Genomic DNA, 17,884 nt, shown 5'->3' with positions numbered 1-17,884 from the left:
AACATCACATTTGCGCTGCCAGAGCCTGCCCCTGTTTACCACCAGCCCCAACCACACACACACTCCCCTCCCTCTGCTCCTGTGCTGGGAGAGGAACTGAATTTGTCCTCCTCAGGGAGGAAGATGTGCCTGAATGAGCAGTGGAGCCCTAGGCAGAAGGACACGGGGAGGGCAGAGAAGAATGGGGCAGCCGTGACCACGCAACCACACCATTTATTGCCATGCTGTCTGGGGAGACGCTATGCAAATGCCCAAGTGCATCAAGGAGGGGAGGGTCTGACTCCTGGATGCTCGAACGTTCTTTCTGAATTGAAGAGTCCAGACCCAGTTCACCCCCTCATCCCATGCTAACACCCATGTGTGGGCACACACATGCAGGGACTTGCACGGTGTCCTCGGGAACAGCAGTTAAATCCTCCCCAGCTTGGAGAAATGCAAGAGAGGTAGAGGTCACTGAGTTTCCTCTGCTTTCATGTCACCTCCTGGCAACCTGTGGCCGGCTTCTAGAAGCGGCATGGGCAGGAAAAGGAAGCGAAAGGGGCTCTGGCCTGCTCCTCCTTGCCCAGGAGTCAAGCCAGCAACTGCAGTTTGCTGTGAGGTAATGCCTGGCGCCGCCTGTGTGTTCCTGCAGGTCGAGACAGATTTGGGCCGGGTGGGGTTGCAGCCCCAGCCGCAGAGGGCACGCTGGGAGAACGGCACCGCAAAGGACTGCCTGTGCCCCAGCCCCACCCTGCCAGGCCTTGGGGTCGGGGCGGGGGGCAGGGAGGGGCGTGGGGGCAGGCTGCGGTCCGGTGGGCACCCTGGCCTCACCTGGACCTGGACCTTCCGGCTCTGCTGGGAACAGTGTTCTGTGGAGAACCCCAGCCGAATGCTTGGGGTGAGGCCTGGCCTCCCTGGGTCTCTGAGCCCCTCTGCCCAGGTGCTGTGGACCTGCTGAGACGGGTTCAGAAGGCGCCAGCAAGAAACCAGCTGGAGCCAGAGCCTGGCATCCAGCCCCCCAGCTCCCCAGGCCCTCTCCCGCCCTGGCTGCAGTTGCATCAAGCTTTCATCAGCAGCTGCCCCCGCCTGGCTGCGGAACATGCTTTGGGCATTTGCCACGAGGCTGCTGGGAATTTTGCAACAGTCTCTAGGAGGGTGAGCTGGAAGAGGGGCTTCCCCTGCCATCCACGGCCCCTTCCCCAAGGGTTAAACCGAGAAGGCAGGAGAAAAAACACCAAGTGTCAGCAGCATCTGTGGTACCTAGTGGGACAGAGACAGGGCCGTGCCCCCATCTCTCTGCCCTAGGGGCGTGACCAGCCTTAGAGCCACTGACTTACTCCGCACTGTGCCCCTGTAATTGAGTCTCAGGTCTTGGCTCTGGCCAGAGAAGACCCGTGGACACAGGTGACAGGCACAGAGCAAACGAGGCTCTGGGTCTGGGGGCTCACCTGGCTGTCACCCAAGTCCCCAGAGAGGGCCCCAAGGACACCATGCTGCCCAGGAAGCCACCTCCTTGGCTCCTTGGTTCCTGGTACCTCAGAGACCCACTCCTTGAAATCCAGTGTGGTGCAGCCAACAGGCCAAGGCGGTCTTGAGTCAACCCAAGAGTGGAAGGCCAGACCTCCACACAGGTAGAAGTCCCTGGGATATAAAGGAGATGGAGCCAAGGCCAGCCCCCGGGCTCCTGCTCCAGGACAGTGGCAGCACCACTGCCAGGCAGGGGGCAGCTCTTGGGCAGAGGCGTGAACAAGAGTCTCCCCTCCTGACTCAGACATGCCCTTCCGGAGGTTTGGAGGGGTGCAGGTGAGGACCGTGTGGGGGGAACTTGACGAAAGCAATGGCAGCCAGCTCCTTGCAGAATTCCTCCAGGACGACCACGCCCTGGAGGAAGGTCTGGTGGTCCAGCCTGAGGGAGACAGCACAGGGGCCACAGCTGGGAAGCGTGAGGAGTGTGCCCAGAGGGACATCCCAGTATCTGAGGGACTACCCAGGGACAGCCACCTCTGAGGGTCTATGAGGGACCACAGGCCTCAGCAACGAGCCCTCCTCTGCCCCTGGCCTGGTGCCTCCCACACCCGGAAGCCCTCACCATGCCACCCCAGGGCTCTTCCTTGGGCGCCCACTTCCCTTGGGTACTTACTGCTCCCCAGGGACTTGGCCCATCAGCTGCCTGCGCACCAGGAGCAGTTTGCCTGGGAACTGGGGCACCCTCTGAATTCTCTGCATCAAGTCCCCGATCACCTGGAGTGGGAACAAGAGGGGACTGACAAAGAGACCAGAGACCCTGCCGTGGGGTCCCTGGCCTGGTCATACCATGGGAGCGTGGGTGGTACCCGTGTTCTCCCTTGGTGCTGGCAAGGGTGCCCACACCTACAGCCCCCAGCCCGCCCCCGTCCCATTGCCCTCCCTTCCTGCCCCCAGCACTGGCATGCTTCCTCTGGCCCGGCCCGGGCGCCCTTACCCTGACGAGCACAGAGAACAGGCTTCGGCAGCCAGGGGCCAAGTTGGTGTAGGGATCCAGGAGGTACTCATGGATAAGGGGGTGGGGGAAGAGGGCGAGCCGGGACAGGACTGAGGTCACCTGCAGGTTCAGGCTGTATGGCTGCAGGGAGCGCAGTGGACAAGCAAGGGTTGGCAGAGGTGCTGAGCATTTCTACCCCTGCCCCTCTCCACCCCAGCATTGTGCCTGGCCAGTGTGAACGTGTGCGGGGGTTGGAGGCGCACGTGATGTATGTGTCATGGGTTCCCTGGGGCTAAGGACATGTTAGGGCGTGTGAAGCAGAGGTGAGACGGGGCTTCCCAGCTGGAGAGAGGTGGGGATTGAGGGGGGTCATGGAGCCAGAAAAGGGAAGATGACTGGACCCCCAGGGCTGGGCTCTGCTCTCCCGAAGGACTCCAGAGACCTCACCCCATGGCTAGGGCCCAGCCCTGCTGTCTACCTGTTCTAAAATCCGGGACATGCGGTCAAACAGCATTTGGAGGAAGGGACCCTCAAAGAAAGGCCGTTCAGGTTCATGGGGGTCCAGGGGTGGGGGAGCCAGTGGCCAGCCCCAGGGTGTCACTCGGGAGCTGCATTCCTGGAACTAAAAGAGGTGGGAGAGTTAAGGACATGGGCCGAGGAGGAAATGGCAACACACTCCAGTATTTTTGCCCAGAGAATCCCATGGACAGAGGAGCCTGGCAGGCTACAGTCCATGGGGTTACAAAGAGTCGGACACAACTGAGTGACTAACACACACCAGCAGTCAGGGGTGCCAGCAGACTGGGAGAGCCACACAGGCAGACGGGGCTCAGGCACTTGGCCAGAGCTGGGAGCACTGGGCTGGAGATCACAGGGGCAGAGTGCATTAACCCCACACTCTGAGTGGCAAGGACCAAGCACTGGCAGAGGCCTCGACACTCACCAGTCCATAAGCATCGTGGACGTAAGTGTCATATCCCGTCTCCTCCAGGAAGGCCGATGTCTTGGCTTCCTCAGGAACGAGGCAGAGGAAACTGAGAGACAGGACCCTAGATGTGGGGAGGAGGGCCCAGCCTGGGCTGCCCTGCTCCATTTCCAGCCTCCGGGAGCACTCCATCCTAGCCTGTGCCCCATCAGGGCTGTGGCCAAAGACAGAACAAGGCTCAGGTGGCTTGGACTTCCTGATGGGTCCCTACCTGTTGACAATCTCAGTCACCGCTGTCTTGCCATCGGGGTTGGTGGCAGGGGCCGGGGGAGGCTTCACGGAGGGCTGAAAGCCAGAGTCGAGGAAGCTGTCAGTGAAGTAGGGATCTTCCTCTAGATCTCTGTGCCGGGCAGAAAAGCGCAGCACCAGTGAACACAGGAACCAGCAGAGGGCCAGGGGAGGGGATTCCGAGTGGCCCAAGGCCTCCTCCAAGGCACCAGGTTTCACTTACAGGGTGTCCTCATAGCTCTCGGGCTCAGGCGAGCCACGGGCCACGTAAGAACGGCCCTCCAGGTGGCACAGGATCAGGCTCCGGACAATGTGCTCATGGGGCTTCTGCAGTAGCTCCTCAAACAGCCGCAGTGTGGCGATGCTGATCTGGGGCAAGAAGGAATCAGCGGGACACCCCTTCCCCATGCGGGCCTCTAGGGGTGCCTGGAAACTGCTCACCCAGGTGAGAAGAGGCCCCCTAGGATGGGGGTTTGCCCCTTCTGGCCGGGGGCTCAGGTGGCAGGTTTCAAGGGGAGCAAATGGGTGCTGGCCCAAGAACCACAAGTCTGGCTGGTCTTGGTTCCATTAACTAATTTGAGGTGTGGTATCGGGCAAGCCAGTTGGCTCCTCTGCACCTTAAGTTTCCATGTCTGAAAAATGGAATACCGGCCTCGCCTACCTCACAGAGCGGCTGTCAGCCTCCAACAAGCCAAATAATGTAAGAAAAGCACTTTGTAAAAATAAAAAGTGTCATCGTAAGTATGTAATCACAGAAAATTACTGCGGGACAAAACAGTTTTGCTACCAGTCACTGGGTCACTGTCTTTTTCTTTGCTTGGAGGGGAGAGGGAGCTGGGTTTCAATGCCTCACAGGTAGAACCACCTTGAAAGCTAATGAAAATGGGAAGAAGCTTCTGAAAATCCCGTGGGCAAGGTGGGGGCAGGTGAATAGAGAGGAGGGCCGCCCGCCTCACCTCATCAGAGAGGTGGTCACAGTGCCTGATGAGGTGGGCGCACAGGGTGCGGGGGCTGTCCTCAGGGGCTGCAGGCTGCTGGTCCATGCCCAGGAGGAAGGCCACAGCCTCCCGCAGCAGCGCCGGGGAGCGGAGCTGGCGCAGCATGACTGTGAGCAGGGCAGTGGACATCAGGACACTCTGTTCGGACCTATAGGGAGAGTGCACTGAGCCATGCCAGGCAGGGGACAGCAGAGGAGAAGCGGAGAGGGACAGGGTGTAGAGGCGCAGAACCCCTTCCTGGTTCTCTTGCATCTTCTGCTGGTATTTCTCTGCTCATTCCCTGTTCCACCTGAGGTCCTGGAGTCTGAGGGTGGGAGGCCTTGGTTAGCCCACATGGCTCTGGGCCATAAGTGTGTGAAGGGGAACACCAACCAATGGAGCCCACTGACTCCATGACTGGCCAAGGAGGTCCCTGGCCTCAAGCACAGGAAGGGGCTTGGTGGGGTGAGCATTTCGCCTGGAGCATAGCCACACCTGGAGGGAACTAGATAGAACTTACACGTGTAGGAGCTGGGGCTGCAGAATTTCCACAAATAACTTCTCAGCCACAGCCTTTGCCAAGGCATCCGAAACCACCTGGGTGCCAAAGAGCACGTCTTAAAATGCGTCTTACCGACCACCAACAATTTTCCACTGAGAAATAGCTGTGTCCTTGCACAGAGCCTAACGTAACAAGTAGAGGGGAGTCTGCTGATCCTGGGCCTCGCCCAGCTCCCAAGAGAGCCCCCTGGGTCCTCCAGGTAGAGACAGCACAGAGCAGCATGAAGCTGGAGGGGGCGTGGAGCACCCACTCTGCTCACCGTGTGTGCCTCTGTGATGAGGTGGTCACAGTAGTCAAACCAGCCCAAAAACGCAGCCAAGGCCTCCTTGCCGGGGAAGGAAGCCTCATCAGACGGGGCGCTGGGTAACCTGCACGAGAGTGAGGGAGGTGTGTGAGGCCTGCTTCAGGTATAGCCAGGAAGTGGGCTCTTTCACCCTTTGCCTTGGAACCTCCATTGCCGGAGGGCCGCTCTACTGGGGGCTCTGAGGACAGATGGGTGGCTCAGACCAGCAGGTAAAGAATCTGCCTGCAGTTCAGAAGACCTGGGTTCAATCCCTGGGTGGGAAAGACCTCCTGGAGAAGGAAATGGCAACCTACTCCAGTATTTTTGCCTGGAGAATCCCATGGACAGAGGAGCCTGGCAGGCTATAGTCCATGGGGTTGCAAAGAGTTGGATACAACTGAAGCAACTTAACACTCTCCCTGAGGGCAGAAACCAGAGTGATGCTTTCCTGGAGGGTGAGAAGGCCCCTGGCATGGGCTATAACCTCAGGAGGAGGGTGGCCAGCAGGGGTCCCCATCCCCCTTGGAAAACAAGAGAGGCTACCAGGAAGATGCCAGGTAGGGCTTCCAGCCGCTGAAAATGTAGACCTGCCTTCCCTGGCTAAGCGCCTACCTCCAGCTGATGCCCTCTAAAGCAGCAATGTCTGCAGGGTCCAGGGAGCTGGGTAGAGACTGGTACAGCTGGCAGAGGTACTCGACGATGGCAGGACAACAAGGGCTGCTCTGTACCAGGTAGGCAGCGGCCGCCTGGGACGCCACGCTTACCAGGAGCAGCAGGTTCTCCCGGGCCTTCAGGGCCACCCGACCTTTCTAGGGGATAAGGGTAGGACTTCAGAGACCTGTGGCTGATCCCCACCTTCCAGCAACTCACCCACCCCATCCCCGCCCCCTGCGTCTTGGAGGCTGCCAGCACCTTGCTCTTGCACAAGCCAATCAGGGTGGTAATGAGGCTGCTCTCCCCAATCGCTCCATCTGGCTCCTCGGTCTCAGCAGGCAGCTGGGCGCTTGAGGCCCAGGCCCCGCAGGTACCCTTGTCGGGAGCCTTGATGTGCGGGCGGTCCTTGTCCCTGACACTGGCTGCCTCTCTCAGAGGGGCGGTGGCTTCTCTGGATGCCTTCCTACCAATAGTCTTTTTACCCTGCAAGGGAGGATAGGTAAGGCCAGGCCGCGGTGCAGACCATTCTCCATGACAGCCCCGTGGGAGTCCAAAGGGGGCCTCAGTGTAGAGCTGGAGGGGAGCCTGCCAAGTGCCTCCCCAGTACTGTTCCATCTTTCTGCCCCCTCAGCAGGGCCACGGGGGGCTTGCCCCAGGGTCTGGGCCCTCCCCCTCCTGCTCCCCAGAGGCGCTCACTTCTAGGATGTAGGTGAGCAGCGCTGGGTCCTGCTGGATCTTCGAGCAGAGGACAGTGGTGAACTGCACCTCCTCCTTTTCTGTGAGGGATCCAGGAACTGTCCCACCAAGTCGGAGAAGTTTCTAGAAGGGGAGCAGGACAGAGACAAGAGGGGGGTGGGGTGGCGGGGAAGAGATGGAAGAATGCAGCAGCAGGGAACAGAATCTGTGCACGACCATGGGTTCAAACTCAAGTCCTGCGGCACGGTGCCCAGGGCCTGATGGAGAAGCTGGGGCGGGGGGCGCTCTTTTAGAGTCCCAGAAAGTGGAGTGTTTTGTCAAGAAAGTTTTGGTGCTTTGGGCCTGGCCTTGGAGCAACCCCACCCCAACCCCCACCAGCTTTGCTTGAAAGCACAGGCCTCACCTCCAGACACCCCTTAGCTTCTGAGCCCCTCACCTGCACGGGTCTGTGGACGTTGAGGTAATGCAGGAGCGGGTGTTGCACTTGGGCCAGAACCTTGCTGAAGAACTGGAGCACCTGCTGCCGCATGCCAGGTGGGTACTGAGGGGCGGGGACAGAGCGCCTGTCAGTCAGTCGGCGAGGCAACGCCCCCGCCTGGACCGCTCCTCCTCTCACTGCGCGGGAGGGCTGGTGCCTTCTCCACCCACCAGCGCCTCCTCCTCTCACTCTAGGAAACTGGCCTCCTGCTGCTGCCCAGCCCCCTTTTCGCTTAATTTTTGTCCCTAACCTTATTGTTATTGAACATACTATCCGTGGGCTCCTTTGATGCGCCTGACTAGAATTTTCGCCTGTTTCAATCACTGTCGGGTCCCCAGCGCCTAGGCCACGGCCGGTACATGGTTGGTCCTCAGTACATCACTGATGAACGAATGCGGACTGAACGAAAGGGAGCATGTCCTCAACCCAAAGACAGCGAGAACACGCCACCAAAGCAAAGCAGTGAGGGCCTGAAGCCTGGGGAAGGTGGTGGCTGTTCTGAGCCATCCCAAGTGATCCCGTCCCCACCAAGCTCACACTGCACCCCACCCCACCCCAATCCCACCCCCACCCCCCGCCCCAGGGTGGGCACTAGGCGGAGCACAGGTATAAAGACCTGGATCCCTGGGGCCCCAGCTCAGGTGGAAGGTTCCAAAGGCACCCAAGGTCCGGCCCACCTCGGCCTTGCCCAGTGTGCACAGGGTCTCCAGGATCTTGTGCTGCAGCAGGTACTCCAGGCAGGGCCCCGTCTCGCCAGCCGCTGCCTGCTGCTTCTCCTCGTACACCAGGATATCCAGCATCTGCTTCAGCCGCCAGGGAATATCTGTTTTCTTGGCGGGGGTGTTTTCATCTAACAGAGATCCAGGAAACAAGGTGAATGGGGTGAAGTCCAGGAACAATGTGGCTTAAAGGGTCAAGCCACAGGGTCTAGGGGAAGTGGGGGGGGGGTAGACAGAGAACAACCTGGAGAAGGCCAGGTTAACAGTTTTCTTTAAAGACTAGAGCAAAGGGAGGTTTACAGTTGATACCTCTCTAGCTAACCCTTCCCAGGTGGTGCTAGTGGTAAAGAACCTGCCTGCCAATGCAGGAGACTGAGACATAGGTTGGATCCCTGGGTGGGGAAGATCCCCTGGAGGAGAGCATAGCAACCCACTCCAGTATTCTTGCCTGAAAAATCCCATGGACAGAGTAGCTTGGCTGGCTATAGTCCATGGGGTTGCAAAAGAGTCAGACATGACTGAACTTATTTAGCACGTGCTAGCTAAAAAGACTAAAGACCTTTTAGATGAAGCTCAGGATATAGCTATCTGACAGGGCATGTGTACAGGTCCCAGCACTTTATTAGAGAAAAGCAAGCAGCATTTTTTTCTCTGAACCCTGGGGAAGGACAGTTGGTGGGCTGCCAGCCAGCTCTGGGCCTGAGTAAGAAGTTATGGGCTCAGGGGTCTCTGTTATAACTTAGAAGCTGTCTTCAGCTTCCTAACAGATAACTTCCAGGGGTCTATTTATGTCTCTTTTATACTCACGGAAGGCAGTACTCTATTTTCTTTTAAAAAAAAAAAAGGCTGAAAAAAAAAATCCACTTATGACCATGGGTTCAGACTCAAACTCACTGCCTGATGCCCAGGTCCTGCTGGTTAGTGGAGTTCTCTTAGTCAGTCTCACAGAGTGGATTTTTATAAAGAAGGTTCTGGTACTTTGGGACTGGCCTTGCAGCACCCCCTAGCTTTTCTTGAAAGCACAAGCTCTTGAGCAAGGCAGCTCACCTCACCCATCCCTGCACCTCTGGTCCAGGGACCATCTGGTAGTTAACGGATTGGGCCAGGGGAAGCCCCAAGTGGACCTGAGGCAGTTCTAGAACTTTTCCTAGTTTTCTGCTTGTGACTCCATGAGAAGAGGTCTTCAGTCTAAAAAGGTGCAAAATTTAAGATGTAAAATGAGTCCTGGGGATTAATGTAATGTACAGCATGGAGACTAGAGTTGATAATATTGTATATTTGAAAGTTGCTAACAGAGAAGCTCTTAAAATTTCTCATCACAGGAAAAACAAATTGTAGCTATGGGTGGTGACAGATGTTAACTAGACCTTATTGTGATGATCATTTCACAACATATCCATGAATTGAATCAGTATGTTGTACACCTGAAACTAACATAATGCTATATGTCAATTATATCTCAATTTAAAAAAAGAGATTGTTAGTCTAAAGCATTCGTTTTTAAAAACATTGCTTGTTATTTTAGATTATATAAATATTATATATTAATATATAAAATATTATATCTTTTACATTTATATTAATCCCATAAAATGACCTATTGGTATGGATCAGGATTTTATTTTTTGCTGCTGTGCAGCATGAGGATCTTATCTCCCTAACCAGGGATTGAACCCCTGCTCCCTGCTATGGAAGCAAGGACTCTTAGCCACTGCACCACCTAAAGCAATTATTCTTAACTGGGGGCAATTTCGCCCCTGCTCCCCAGGATATCTGGCAATGTTTGGAGAGACATTTATGCTTATCACAATGGGGAGGGGTGCTACTGGCGTCTAGTGGGTAGAGGTCAGAGTTGCTGCTAAACATACAGTGTACCCCCCAACCCCCTAAACAAAGAACGGTCCAGTCCAGATGTCACCAGCGCCAAGGCTGGGGACCTTGGTCTAGCAGAACACTCAGAGGGTCCCTCAGAGTGTCCTAAGGCCACTTTTAATTTTTTGGGCTGGCTCAGGCTGCAAGTAAAGCCTTTAGGAAAGGTGTAGGCAGGTGGCAGGTGCAATAGTAGATGAGATGGTTAGACAGCATCACCGACTCAATGGACATGAATTTGGCAAACTCTAGAGGAGTCTGGCAGGCTACAGTCCATGGGGTCACGAAGAGTCAGACAGGACAGGACTGAGCAACTGAACAACAAGACTGGAGTCAATCCCCAGTCTGAGCTCTAGGAGGTGGAAGGCTAGGAATGCAGGGGTTACCTAGCAACCAGTGCATCGCCACCAAGCCCAGCATACTGATTACCAAGCAGCCAATGAGACGCGGCCCCCTCAGTGAGGGATCCTGATGGGCCCAGATGAACCAGAGCTAGAGTGTCAGCTGAGGGAGAAGGACCAGGCACGCTATGTGCCTTGGTTTTTTCTCCTGCTGTGCTAGGTATCTGCAAGGGAAATGCCCTCTAAATTGGCGCAAGGAAAAGAGGAATTTATTCCACTTCTTTTCTTTAGTCAGTAAGCCCTGGGCACAGGTACCTGGGGACTGAAGGCCTGGACACTCTGCCCAGCTAAGGGCAAGTGGAGTTCAACATCTGGGATGCAGAGTCAGGCCAGTGAGACCCAGCCTCCTTGTCCCTACTCCTACTCACACAGATCCCTCCCTGGAAGGTCAGGGTGGGGCAGCCCCTACTCTGAAGTGGGCAGTGGATGTCACCTTCCCCAGGACACCTGCATCTCTGAGCTGTGGGGTGACCCCCACCCACCCCTCGCTCCCCAAACCCTCCAGGGATCCCTGCAGGGAAGGAGACCAGGCCCCACCTGTGCTTTCGATGTAGTAGTTCGTGATGCCCTTCCAGTGTTCCACGAAGGCCTCCAGCAGGTCAATGCTGGGCTCCCGCTGTGGAGAGAGCAGACAACCTAAGTGGCTGCCACTACGACATTCTACCATCTGCTAAGTGTTGGATGGCTGCTGGGCCCTGGAGGAGGCACTTGGGATCCTGGGTTCTCAAACTGAATTAGTAACACATTTTCTCCAGGACATCGCCACATTGTCTTCATATCTGCCAATAATCTCCTGTGTCCTCTCCCCAGACACCCCCTCCCTCCTTGAGATGTTGTGGTCCTGAAACATGTCATGATTGTCCCCCATCCCAGAGTAGCTAAGACTGTTGGTGGGGAAAACAGGCACAGAAACAGATCATTTCTGTACAACGTGGTTATGCTACAATAGATGTAGAGGAAAACAGGAAAGCACCCCCCAAAAAACAAAATTTAAATGGAAAATGTGGCAGAGACAAAGCATTCAGGTCCGTTTCACTTTGAGAGTCTGAAAATTTGGGTTGAAGGCCACCACAACTCAGTTCAGCTAGGTGGGTAATGTTAGAATATGAAGCAAGTGGGATTTCCCTGGGCGTCCAGTGGTTAAGATTCTGTGCTTCCAATGCAGGGGGCGCCAGCTGGATCCCTGATCAGGAACTAGGATCCCACGTGCCATGTGGCTTGCACCCACCAAAAAGTACCTAACTTATGGTGGTGGTTTAGTTACTAAGTCATGTCCGACTCTGCTGACCCATGGACCATAGCCTGACAGGCTCCTCTGTCCATGGTATTTCCTAGGCAAGCATACTGGAGTGGGTTGCTATTTCCTTCTCCAGGGGATCTTCCCGACCCAGGATTGAACCCAGGTCTCCCACATTGGCAGGCAGGTTCTTTACCACTGTGCCACCTGGGAGGCCCACCTTATAACGTGTTGCCATCTTTTGTTAACAGTGCAGGGTGTGCACCCCTATCTTCTCTCAGTTCTGCTCCTGTCCACACTTCCAGCTCCTTTGATTACCCCAAGGAATTCTGATCTTCCATGAGCAGCGCTCGAACCTTCCCGTTCTCCTAAAGCAACCTCTCCATTCCCATGCCCCAGCTGGAACTAACCTTGAACTGGTAACAACCACTATCTCTGAAAACTTCTCCAAAAAGGGCATTTCTTCTCTTTTCTTGCAGAGTAAATGTTCCCAGGGGAAAAATGCATATTCCAGTAGTCCCTACCCACATCCCTACCTTATGGTCTTTCCTCTAGCCGCTCCTCTGCCTTGGAGACATTATATATCCTCCTACACCTGTTTAGGTCCTAGCAGTCCCCAGTGAGGTCCAGCTCAAAGCTACCACCTCCACAAAGCTGTCTCCAGGGTCCCTGGACGCACCTCTCTCTAACTTCATGCTTTACTGCACCACAGGATGGGGTGTCTTCTTCTTCCATAACTCCCTCAACAGGTATCTACTGATGCCCACCGTGTACAAAACACCATGCCTGATGCTATGAGCCACACAAGGATGTCTAAGAGCCAGTCCTCTAGAAACGTGCCATGGAGGAGAAGAGAATATAAAATGCACTGAAGAGAATATAAAATGCACTGAAAATGCACTCAACTACAGCAAAGTGTGAGATAGTGGCTGGTACAGTAGCTAAGACTCCCTGCTCCTAATGCATGGGGCCTGGGTTTGATCCCTGGACCAGAACTAGATGCCCCATGTCACAAACAGAAGATGCCACATGCAACAATGAAAATCAAAGATCCTGCATGTGGCAGCTAAGACCCAGGGCAGTCAAATAAAAGAAAAGAAGTAGTAGTAGTGTGAGAACACAGGAGAGGTGGACAGTGACCTTTGGGCGAAGAAGGGTCAGTTCCAATAAGTGAAATGAAGAGGCTATGCTGAGGTCATGCGGGAACTAAAACTCGAAGAGCTGGGTCTGATTTTAACAATAAGGGACGCAGGAGAGACGTTTCTTGCAGAAGGATCTTTGCAAAGTGTGTCCAGCACAAGGATGGATGGATGAGTGTGTGGGGCATTGAACTTCTTGGCAAAACCAAAAAGTCCCTTTTTTTTCCTTTGCAGGTAGTTGGGTGCAGGTCAGTGACATCTTCTGAGCTCCTGAAGAAGAGTTATCTGGTGGGTGTGTAGGAGACAAATGCAGAATGAAGGTTTAGCACGCCATTACGACAAGAGGAGGAAGAAATGACACTGAATCAGAGATACTGCCCCTTGCCCTGGCGGCCTGGGCAGTCTTCTTTCAGAGTTACTGTGGGGGCCATGACCTTCATGGAAGTGGCACCTCCCACAGTCATTCCAAACGCACGGGCCATATGGAGTGACTGTATCTTACCACGGTCTACATGGTGCTATTATTGTTGGGTGAACAATCATCTCTGTAGGAGACTGTGAGCTCCTTCAAAGCCAGGGTTCTGTGTTTCTATCTCTGAGAGTCCCTAAAGGGCTCTGCACAGAGTGACTACTCATTGATACTTACTAAAATATCTCAGCAAACTCCTTAAACCTGGACTTCCCTGGTGGTCTAGTGGTTAAGAATTTGCCTGCCAATGCAGGGGACACAGGTTCGATCCCTGGTCCAGGAAGATCCCATACGTGGAGCAACTAAACCCGTAGCGTCAAAACTGTTGAGCCCATGCACCTAAGAGCCCGAGAGCCGCAACTACTGAGCCAAGTGCTGCAGCTACTGAAGCACGTGCACCTAGAGCCAGCGCTCCATGAGCACCTAGGGCCGGCGCTCCACAAGAGAAGCCACGGCGATGAGCAGCCTGAGCACTGCAGCAAAGAACAGGCCCACCTGCCGAAGCTAGAGAAAGCCCACCAGCAGCAGCGAAGACACAGTGCAGCCCAAAATAAAAATAAATAAATAACAAGTGAATACATCCTAAAAAAAAAAAACCTCCTTAAGCCCTGCCCACAGTTCCTTGTTTTGGGAAAACCCTCTGACCCTTAACCACACTATGATCGTCTCACAAGCCTGTGATGGGGTCTCATCTAACCCTAAAATTCACTCATAGTCTCCTAAAGCTTTAAGCTTGACTTAAACGAAAAAAGAACAACCCATGGAACAAAATAGAAAGCCCAGAGATAAATCCACACACACATGGACACCTTATCTTTGACAAAGGAGGCAAGAATATACAATGGATTAAAGACAATCTCTTTAACAAGTGGTGCTGGGAAAACTGGTCAACCACTTGTAAAAGAATGAAACTAGAACACTTTCTAACACCATACACAAAAATAAACTCAAAATGGATTAAAGATCTCAATGTAAGACCAGAAACTATAAAACTCCTAGAGGAGAACATAGGCAAAACACTCTCCGACATACGTCACAGCAGGATCCTCTATGACCCACCTCCCAGAATATTGGAAATAAGAGCAAAAATAAACAAATGGGACCTAATTAAACTTAAAAGCTTCTGCACAACAAAGGAAACTATAAGCAAGGTGAAAAGACAGCCTTCAGAAGGGGAGAAAATAATAGCAAATGAAGCACTTGACAAATAACTAATCTCAAAAATATCAAGCAACTCCTACAGCTCAATTCCAGAAAAATAAATGACCCAATCAAAAAATGGGCCAAAGAACTAAATAGACATTTCTCCAAAGAAGACATACAGATGGCTAACAAACACATGAAAAGATGCTCAACATCACTCATTATCAGAGAAATGCAAATCAAAACTACTATGAGGTACCATTTCACGCCAGTCAGAATGGCTGCGATCCAAAAGTCTACAAGCAATAAATGCTGGAGAGGGTGTGGAGAAAAGGGAACCCTCTTACACTGTTGGTGGGAATGCAAACTAGTACAGCCACTATGGAGAACAGTGTGGAGATTCCTTAAAAAACTGGAAATAGAACTGCCTTATGATCCAGCAATCCCACTGCTGGGCATACACACTGAGGAAACCAGAAGGGAAAGAGACACGTGTACCCCAATGTTCATCGCAGCACTGTTTATAATAGCCAGGACATGGAAGCAACCTAGATGTCCATCAGCAGATGAATGGATGAGAAAGCTGTGGTACATATACACAATGGAGTATTACTCAGCCATTAAAAAGAATACATTTGAATCAGTTCTAATGAGGTGGATGAAACTGGAGCCTATTATACAGAGTGAAGTAAGCCAGAAAGAAAAACACCAATATAGTATACTAATGCATATATATGGAATTTAGAAAGATGATAACAATAACCCTGTATACGAGACAGCAAAAGAGACACTGATGTACAGAACAGTCTTTTGGACTCTTTGGGAGAGGGAGAGGGTGGGATGATTTGGGAGAATGGCATTGAAACATATAGTATAATATAATACATGAAACAAGTCGCCAGTCCAGGTTCGATGCACGATACTGGATGCTTGGGGCTGGTGTGCTGTGATGACCCAGAGGGATGGAATGGGGAGGGAGGAGGGAGGGGGATGGGGAACACATGTGTATCTGTGGCGGATTCATTTTGACATATGGCAAAACCAATACAATATCGTAAAGTTAAAATAAAATAAAATATATTAAAAAAAGAAAAAAAAAAAAAAAAGAACAACCCAGGAAAAAAAAAAAAGGAGAAACAGAACAAAAGTTAGCCAAAACAGACCGTTAGAGCTAAAAAAAAAACCCATTAGATAATCTTTACCTGAATATATTGTTAGCTACTGTAACTCCAGAAAAAAGAAACTGCACCAAATGATTTCTTTTTAAAGATAATATATATATATATATATTTTTTTTTTTTTTTTACAAATAACTGTAAAGATTGCTATTCTATTTTGTCAGAAGAGGGCAGGAAAGAGCACTCTTTCTCCTTAACACTTGCTAGGGGTTTTAACCTGGTGACCCAGCCCTGGGAAGATCTGTACTCAAGCTTGGGGTTGAGGAGGGAGAGGGGACCATCTCCCTTGGTGGTCACATGGGACCAGTCAAATTTCTAGGGCATCAACTATATATTGTATACTGAGGGGCCTAAGGACACCTGCCTAAAAATATCTCCCGTGACCACCAACTCGCCTCCAGCCAGACACTAAAATTTCTACAGAGGAAGCATTAGAAATTCACTCCTCAGGGCTAGGGTCCTGTCTGTCCTGTTCACCCACCTTGTGTCTGGAGCTTTCCCAGACAGGTATGAAGGAGTGTCAGATTATGTTCTAACATGACAGCTATTTTGACTGGGGACAGAGAGGAGGGGAGGAGAGATCAATCTGGAACCCCCTCCGGAGGCAGGACGACCCGAGGTGCCTGCAAGGGCAGGGCTGGGGCAGGTGAAAGAGTTGAGAAAGCAGGAACTTTTCACTTTCTTCACAAGTTTGCTTAAGGCTGAGACTGTTCTCATTCATAAGCCCTGATCTGGGCTGTGTGTTGGGGAGGTGGGGCTTCCCTGGTGGTTCATCAGTAAAGAAACTCCCTGCCAATGCAGGAGATGTGGGTTTGGTCCCTGGTCCAGGAACCCCTAGAGAGGGAAATGGCAACCCACTCCAATCTTCTTGCCTGGGAAATCCCACAGAGAGAGGAGCCTGGCTGACTACAGTCCATGGGGTCGCAAAGAGTAGGAAATGACTGGACTGAGAGCTTGAGCACCCAGGCATGCATTGCGAAGGAAAAGGATAGAAACCAAGGCTGTTTCTCCTGAGAACATTTGATACACTCAACTGATCAATTAGGAGAGTTTAGACTATGGACAAAAGAATTGTTAACTTCACAGGCAGATTCTTGGCAGGGTTACTTTGACTGGAAGGCATCCTGCCTACCCTATCTAAACCCACACTTTTATCTTGCTGAGTGAACTGTGGGCGCCTCTGACCAGCCTTCAAACCCAACAGAAAATGGCAGAAACACAAATTCCTTGGCCCCCTGGCCACCCCAGGCACCACCAGAGCTGGCCTCTCCGGACTCAAGGTCAACGGGGCTTGCGGTGGCCTGGGATTGAGATAACATTCTGGAAACGGCACTTGTACCCAGAATAAGACTGTTTCCTGGGCTAGGCCCACCCCTCCCCCCAAATATCCCGGTCCCCCCGGCACACACACACACACACACACACACTTGGACTGTATCTGTACCCTTCCTGGGGACTTGGGCAGATGGGGCCTGCACTTCCCAAGTCGAAGGTGAGAGGGCCGACCGCGCGAATGAGGTCTTGGAGGCGTCGGAGGGCAAGGAACCAGAGGAAGGGGCAGCTATTTTTTAAGGCCAGGTGACCAGGAAGGGAGGAGCGCGGGGGAAGAGGAAGGCCCACAGGCTGGGGGAGGGGACTTAGGGGGAATTTTGGGAAGAAATTATTGGGTGACAGGGGAGCGCTCGGCACGGAGGAGTTTGGGAATTGGGAGACTCCGGGAGCAGGGAAAATAAACAGGAAGCAATTCGGGGAGAAGGGTTAGGGGCTGGAGCGACCTGGAGAAAAGCTAGGAAGAGGGACGATCAAGAAAGAAGCCACTGGAAACGGGAAGAGGGAGGGGTCCGGGAGGGGGCGCGGTGGGGGAGCGAAGAGGCCCGGGACGGGGCTCCGCGCGGCCCGGGTAGGGGTCCCTTCCCCGAGGCGGCCTGCGCCCTCCGCCCGCCCGCGCGCCCGCCGGCTCCTCTCCCGGCCCCGAGTCCGCCCTTCCGGCCCCCCTCCGGCCTCACCGCCCCCACGGCCTCCTGCAGCAGCGCCCCGAGCCGGCTCAGCATGACGGCGGCCCGGTTCCCGGTTCCGGGGCAGCGGCGGAGCTCCCGGGCGCAGGCGGCGACCCGGAGGCGCAGCGAGGGAGGCGGGGCCCCGGCCGCCCCGCCCCGCAGCCCCCGCCCGGCCCAGAGCTGGGTCGGAGAGGAGGCCGGCAGCCGACGTGGCCCGGCCGGGCAGCGAGGAGGGGCCCCGAGGCTGGGGGTGCCCGCCGCTCGCCGCGGCAGCAGAAAGACAAGGTCAAGTCCTCCGGGGCCCCTGGGGAAGCCAGGAGGCAGCGAGCGAACGACCCTTAGGGAAGGGCGCGTGGGACCAAGCACGTTTTTCCCATGAGGGATGAGAAGGTACCCGTGGGTCTGGAAGTCTCTAGATGTCCCTCATGG

The 17,884-nt window shown here is 53.8% G+C and overlaps 1 protein-coding gene across 5 annotated transcripts; it reads right to left on the bottom strand.

The window, feature by feature from the left end:
- Window positions 1–193: 193 nt before the first annotated feature.
- On the bottom strand, window positions 194–17,638 carry FHIP2B (FHF complex subunit HOOK interacting protein 2B). 5 transcript variants are annotated; one of them, XR_008713724.1, is made up of 18 exons: window positions 17,465–17,636; window positions 10,830–10,908; window positions 7,981–8,153; window positions 7,262–7,366; window positions 6,826–6,948; window positions 6,388–6,612; window positions 6,088–6,284; window positions 5,452–5,560; window positions 5,151–5,227; window positions 4,610–4,799; window positions 3,877–4,022; window positions 3,637–3,765; window positions 3,384–3,474; window positions 2,919–3,062; window positions 2,441–2,581; window positions 2,120–2,220; window positions 811–1,885; window positions 194–625 (listed from the first exon to the last, which is right to left on the bottom strand). XR_008713724.1 is itself a non-coding variant. In XM_055578689.1 (17 exons), exons 1-17 carry the CDS (start codon window positions 17,507–17,509, stop codon window positions 1,747–1,749), a joined length of 2,214 nt encoding a protein of 737 aa, XP_055434664.1. In that variant the 5' UTR covers window positions 17,510–17,636; the 3' UTR covers window positions 194–1,746. The 5 variants fall into 5 exon arrangements, 4 of the variants coding, with proteins under 4 accessions (XP_055434664.1, XP_055434667.1, XP_055434666.1 ...); XM_055578689.1 differs by having other exon boundaries at window positions 194–1,885; XM_055578692.1 differs by lacking the exon at window positions 17,465–17,636 and adding an exon at window positions 16,903–16,997 and having other exon boundaries at window positions 194–1,885.
- Between the last annotated feature and the right edge of the window lie 246 nt (window positions 17,639–17,884).

Source organism: Bubalus kerabau, chromosome 4 (genome assembly GCF_029407905.1).
Source record: "Bubalus kerabau isolate K-KA32 ecotype Philippines breed swamp buffalo chromosome 4, PCC_UOA_SB_1v2, whole genome shotgun sequence".
Lineage (NCBI taxonomy): Eukaryota > Metazoa > Chordata > Mammalia > Artiodactyla > Bovidae > Bubalus > Bubalus kerabau.
This window is presented reverse-complemented; position numbering and strand designations above follow the sequence as displayed.

What these genes read in the sequence shown, in the direction of transcription:
- FHIP2B (XM_055578689.1), bottom strand. Translation starts at nt 17,509, where the DNA reads ATGCTGAGCCGGCTCGGGGCGCTGCTGCAGGAGGCCGTGGGGGCG. An exon ending in TCATCACAGAGGCACACACG is followed by an intron (nt 5,228 to 5,451) that starts GTGAGCAGAGTG and finishes TTTGGCACCCAG; the next exon opens with GTGGTTTCGGATGCCTTGGC. An exon ending in GAGAGCTATGAGGACACCCT is followed by an intron (nt 3,766 to 3,876) that starts GTAAGTGAAACC and finishes TGCCCGGCACAG; the next exon opens with AGATCTAGAGGAAGATCCCT.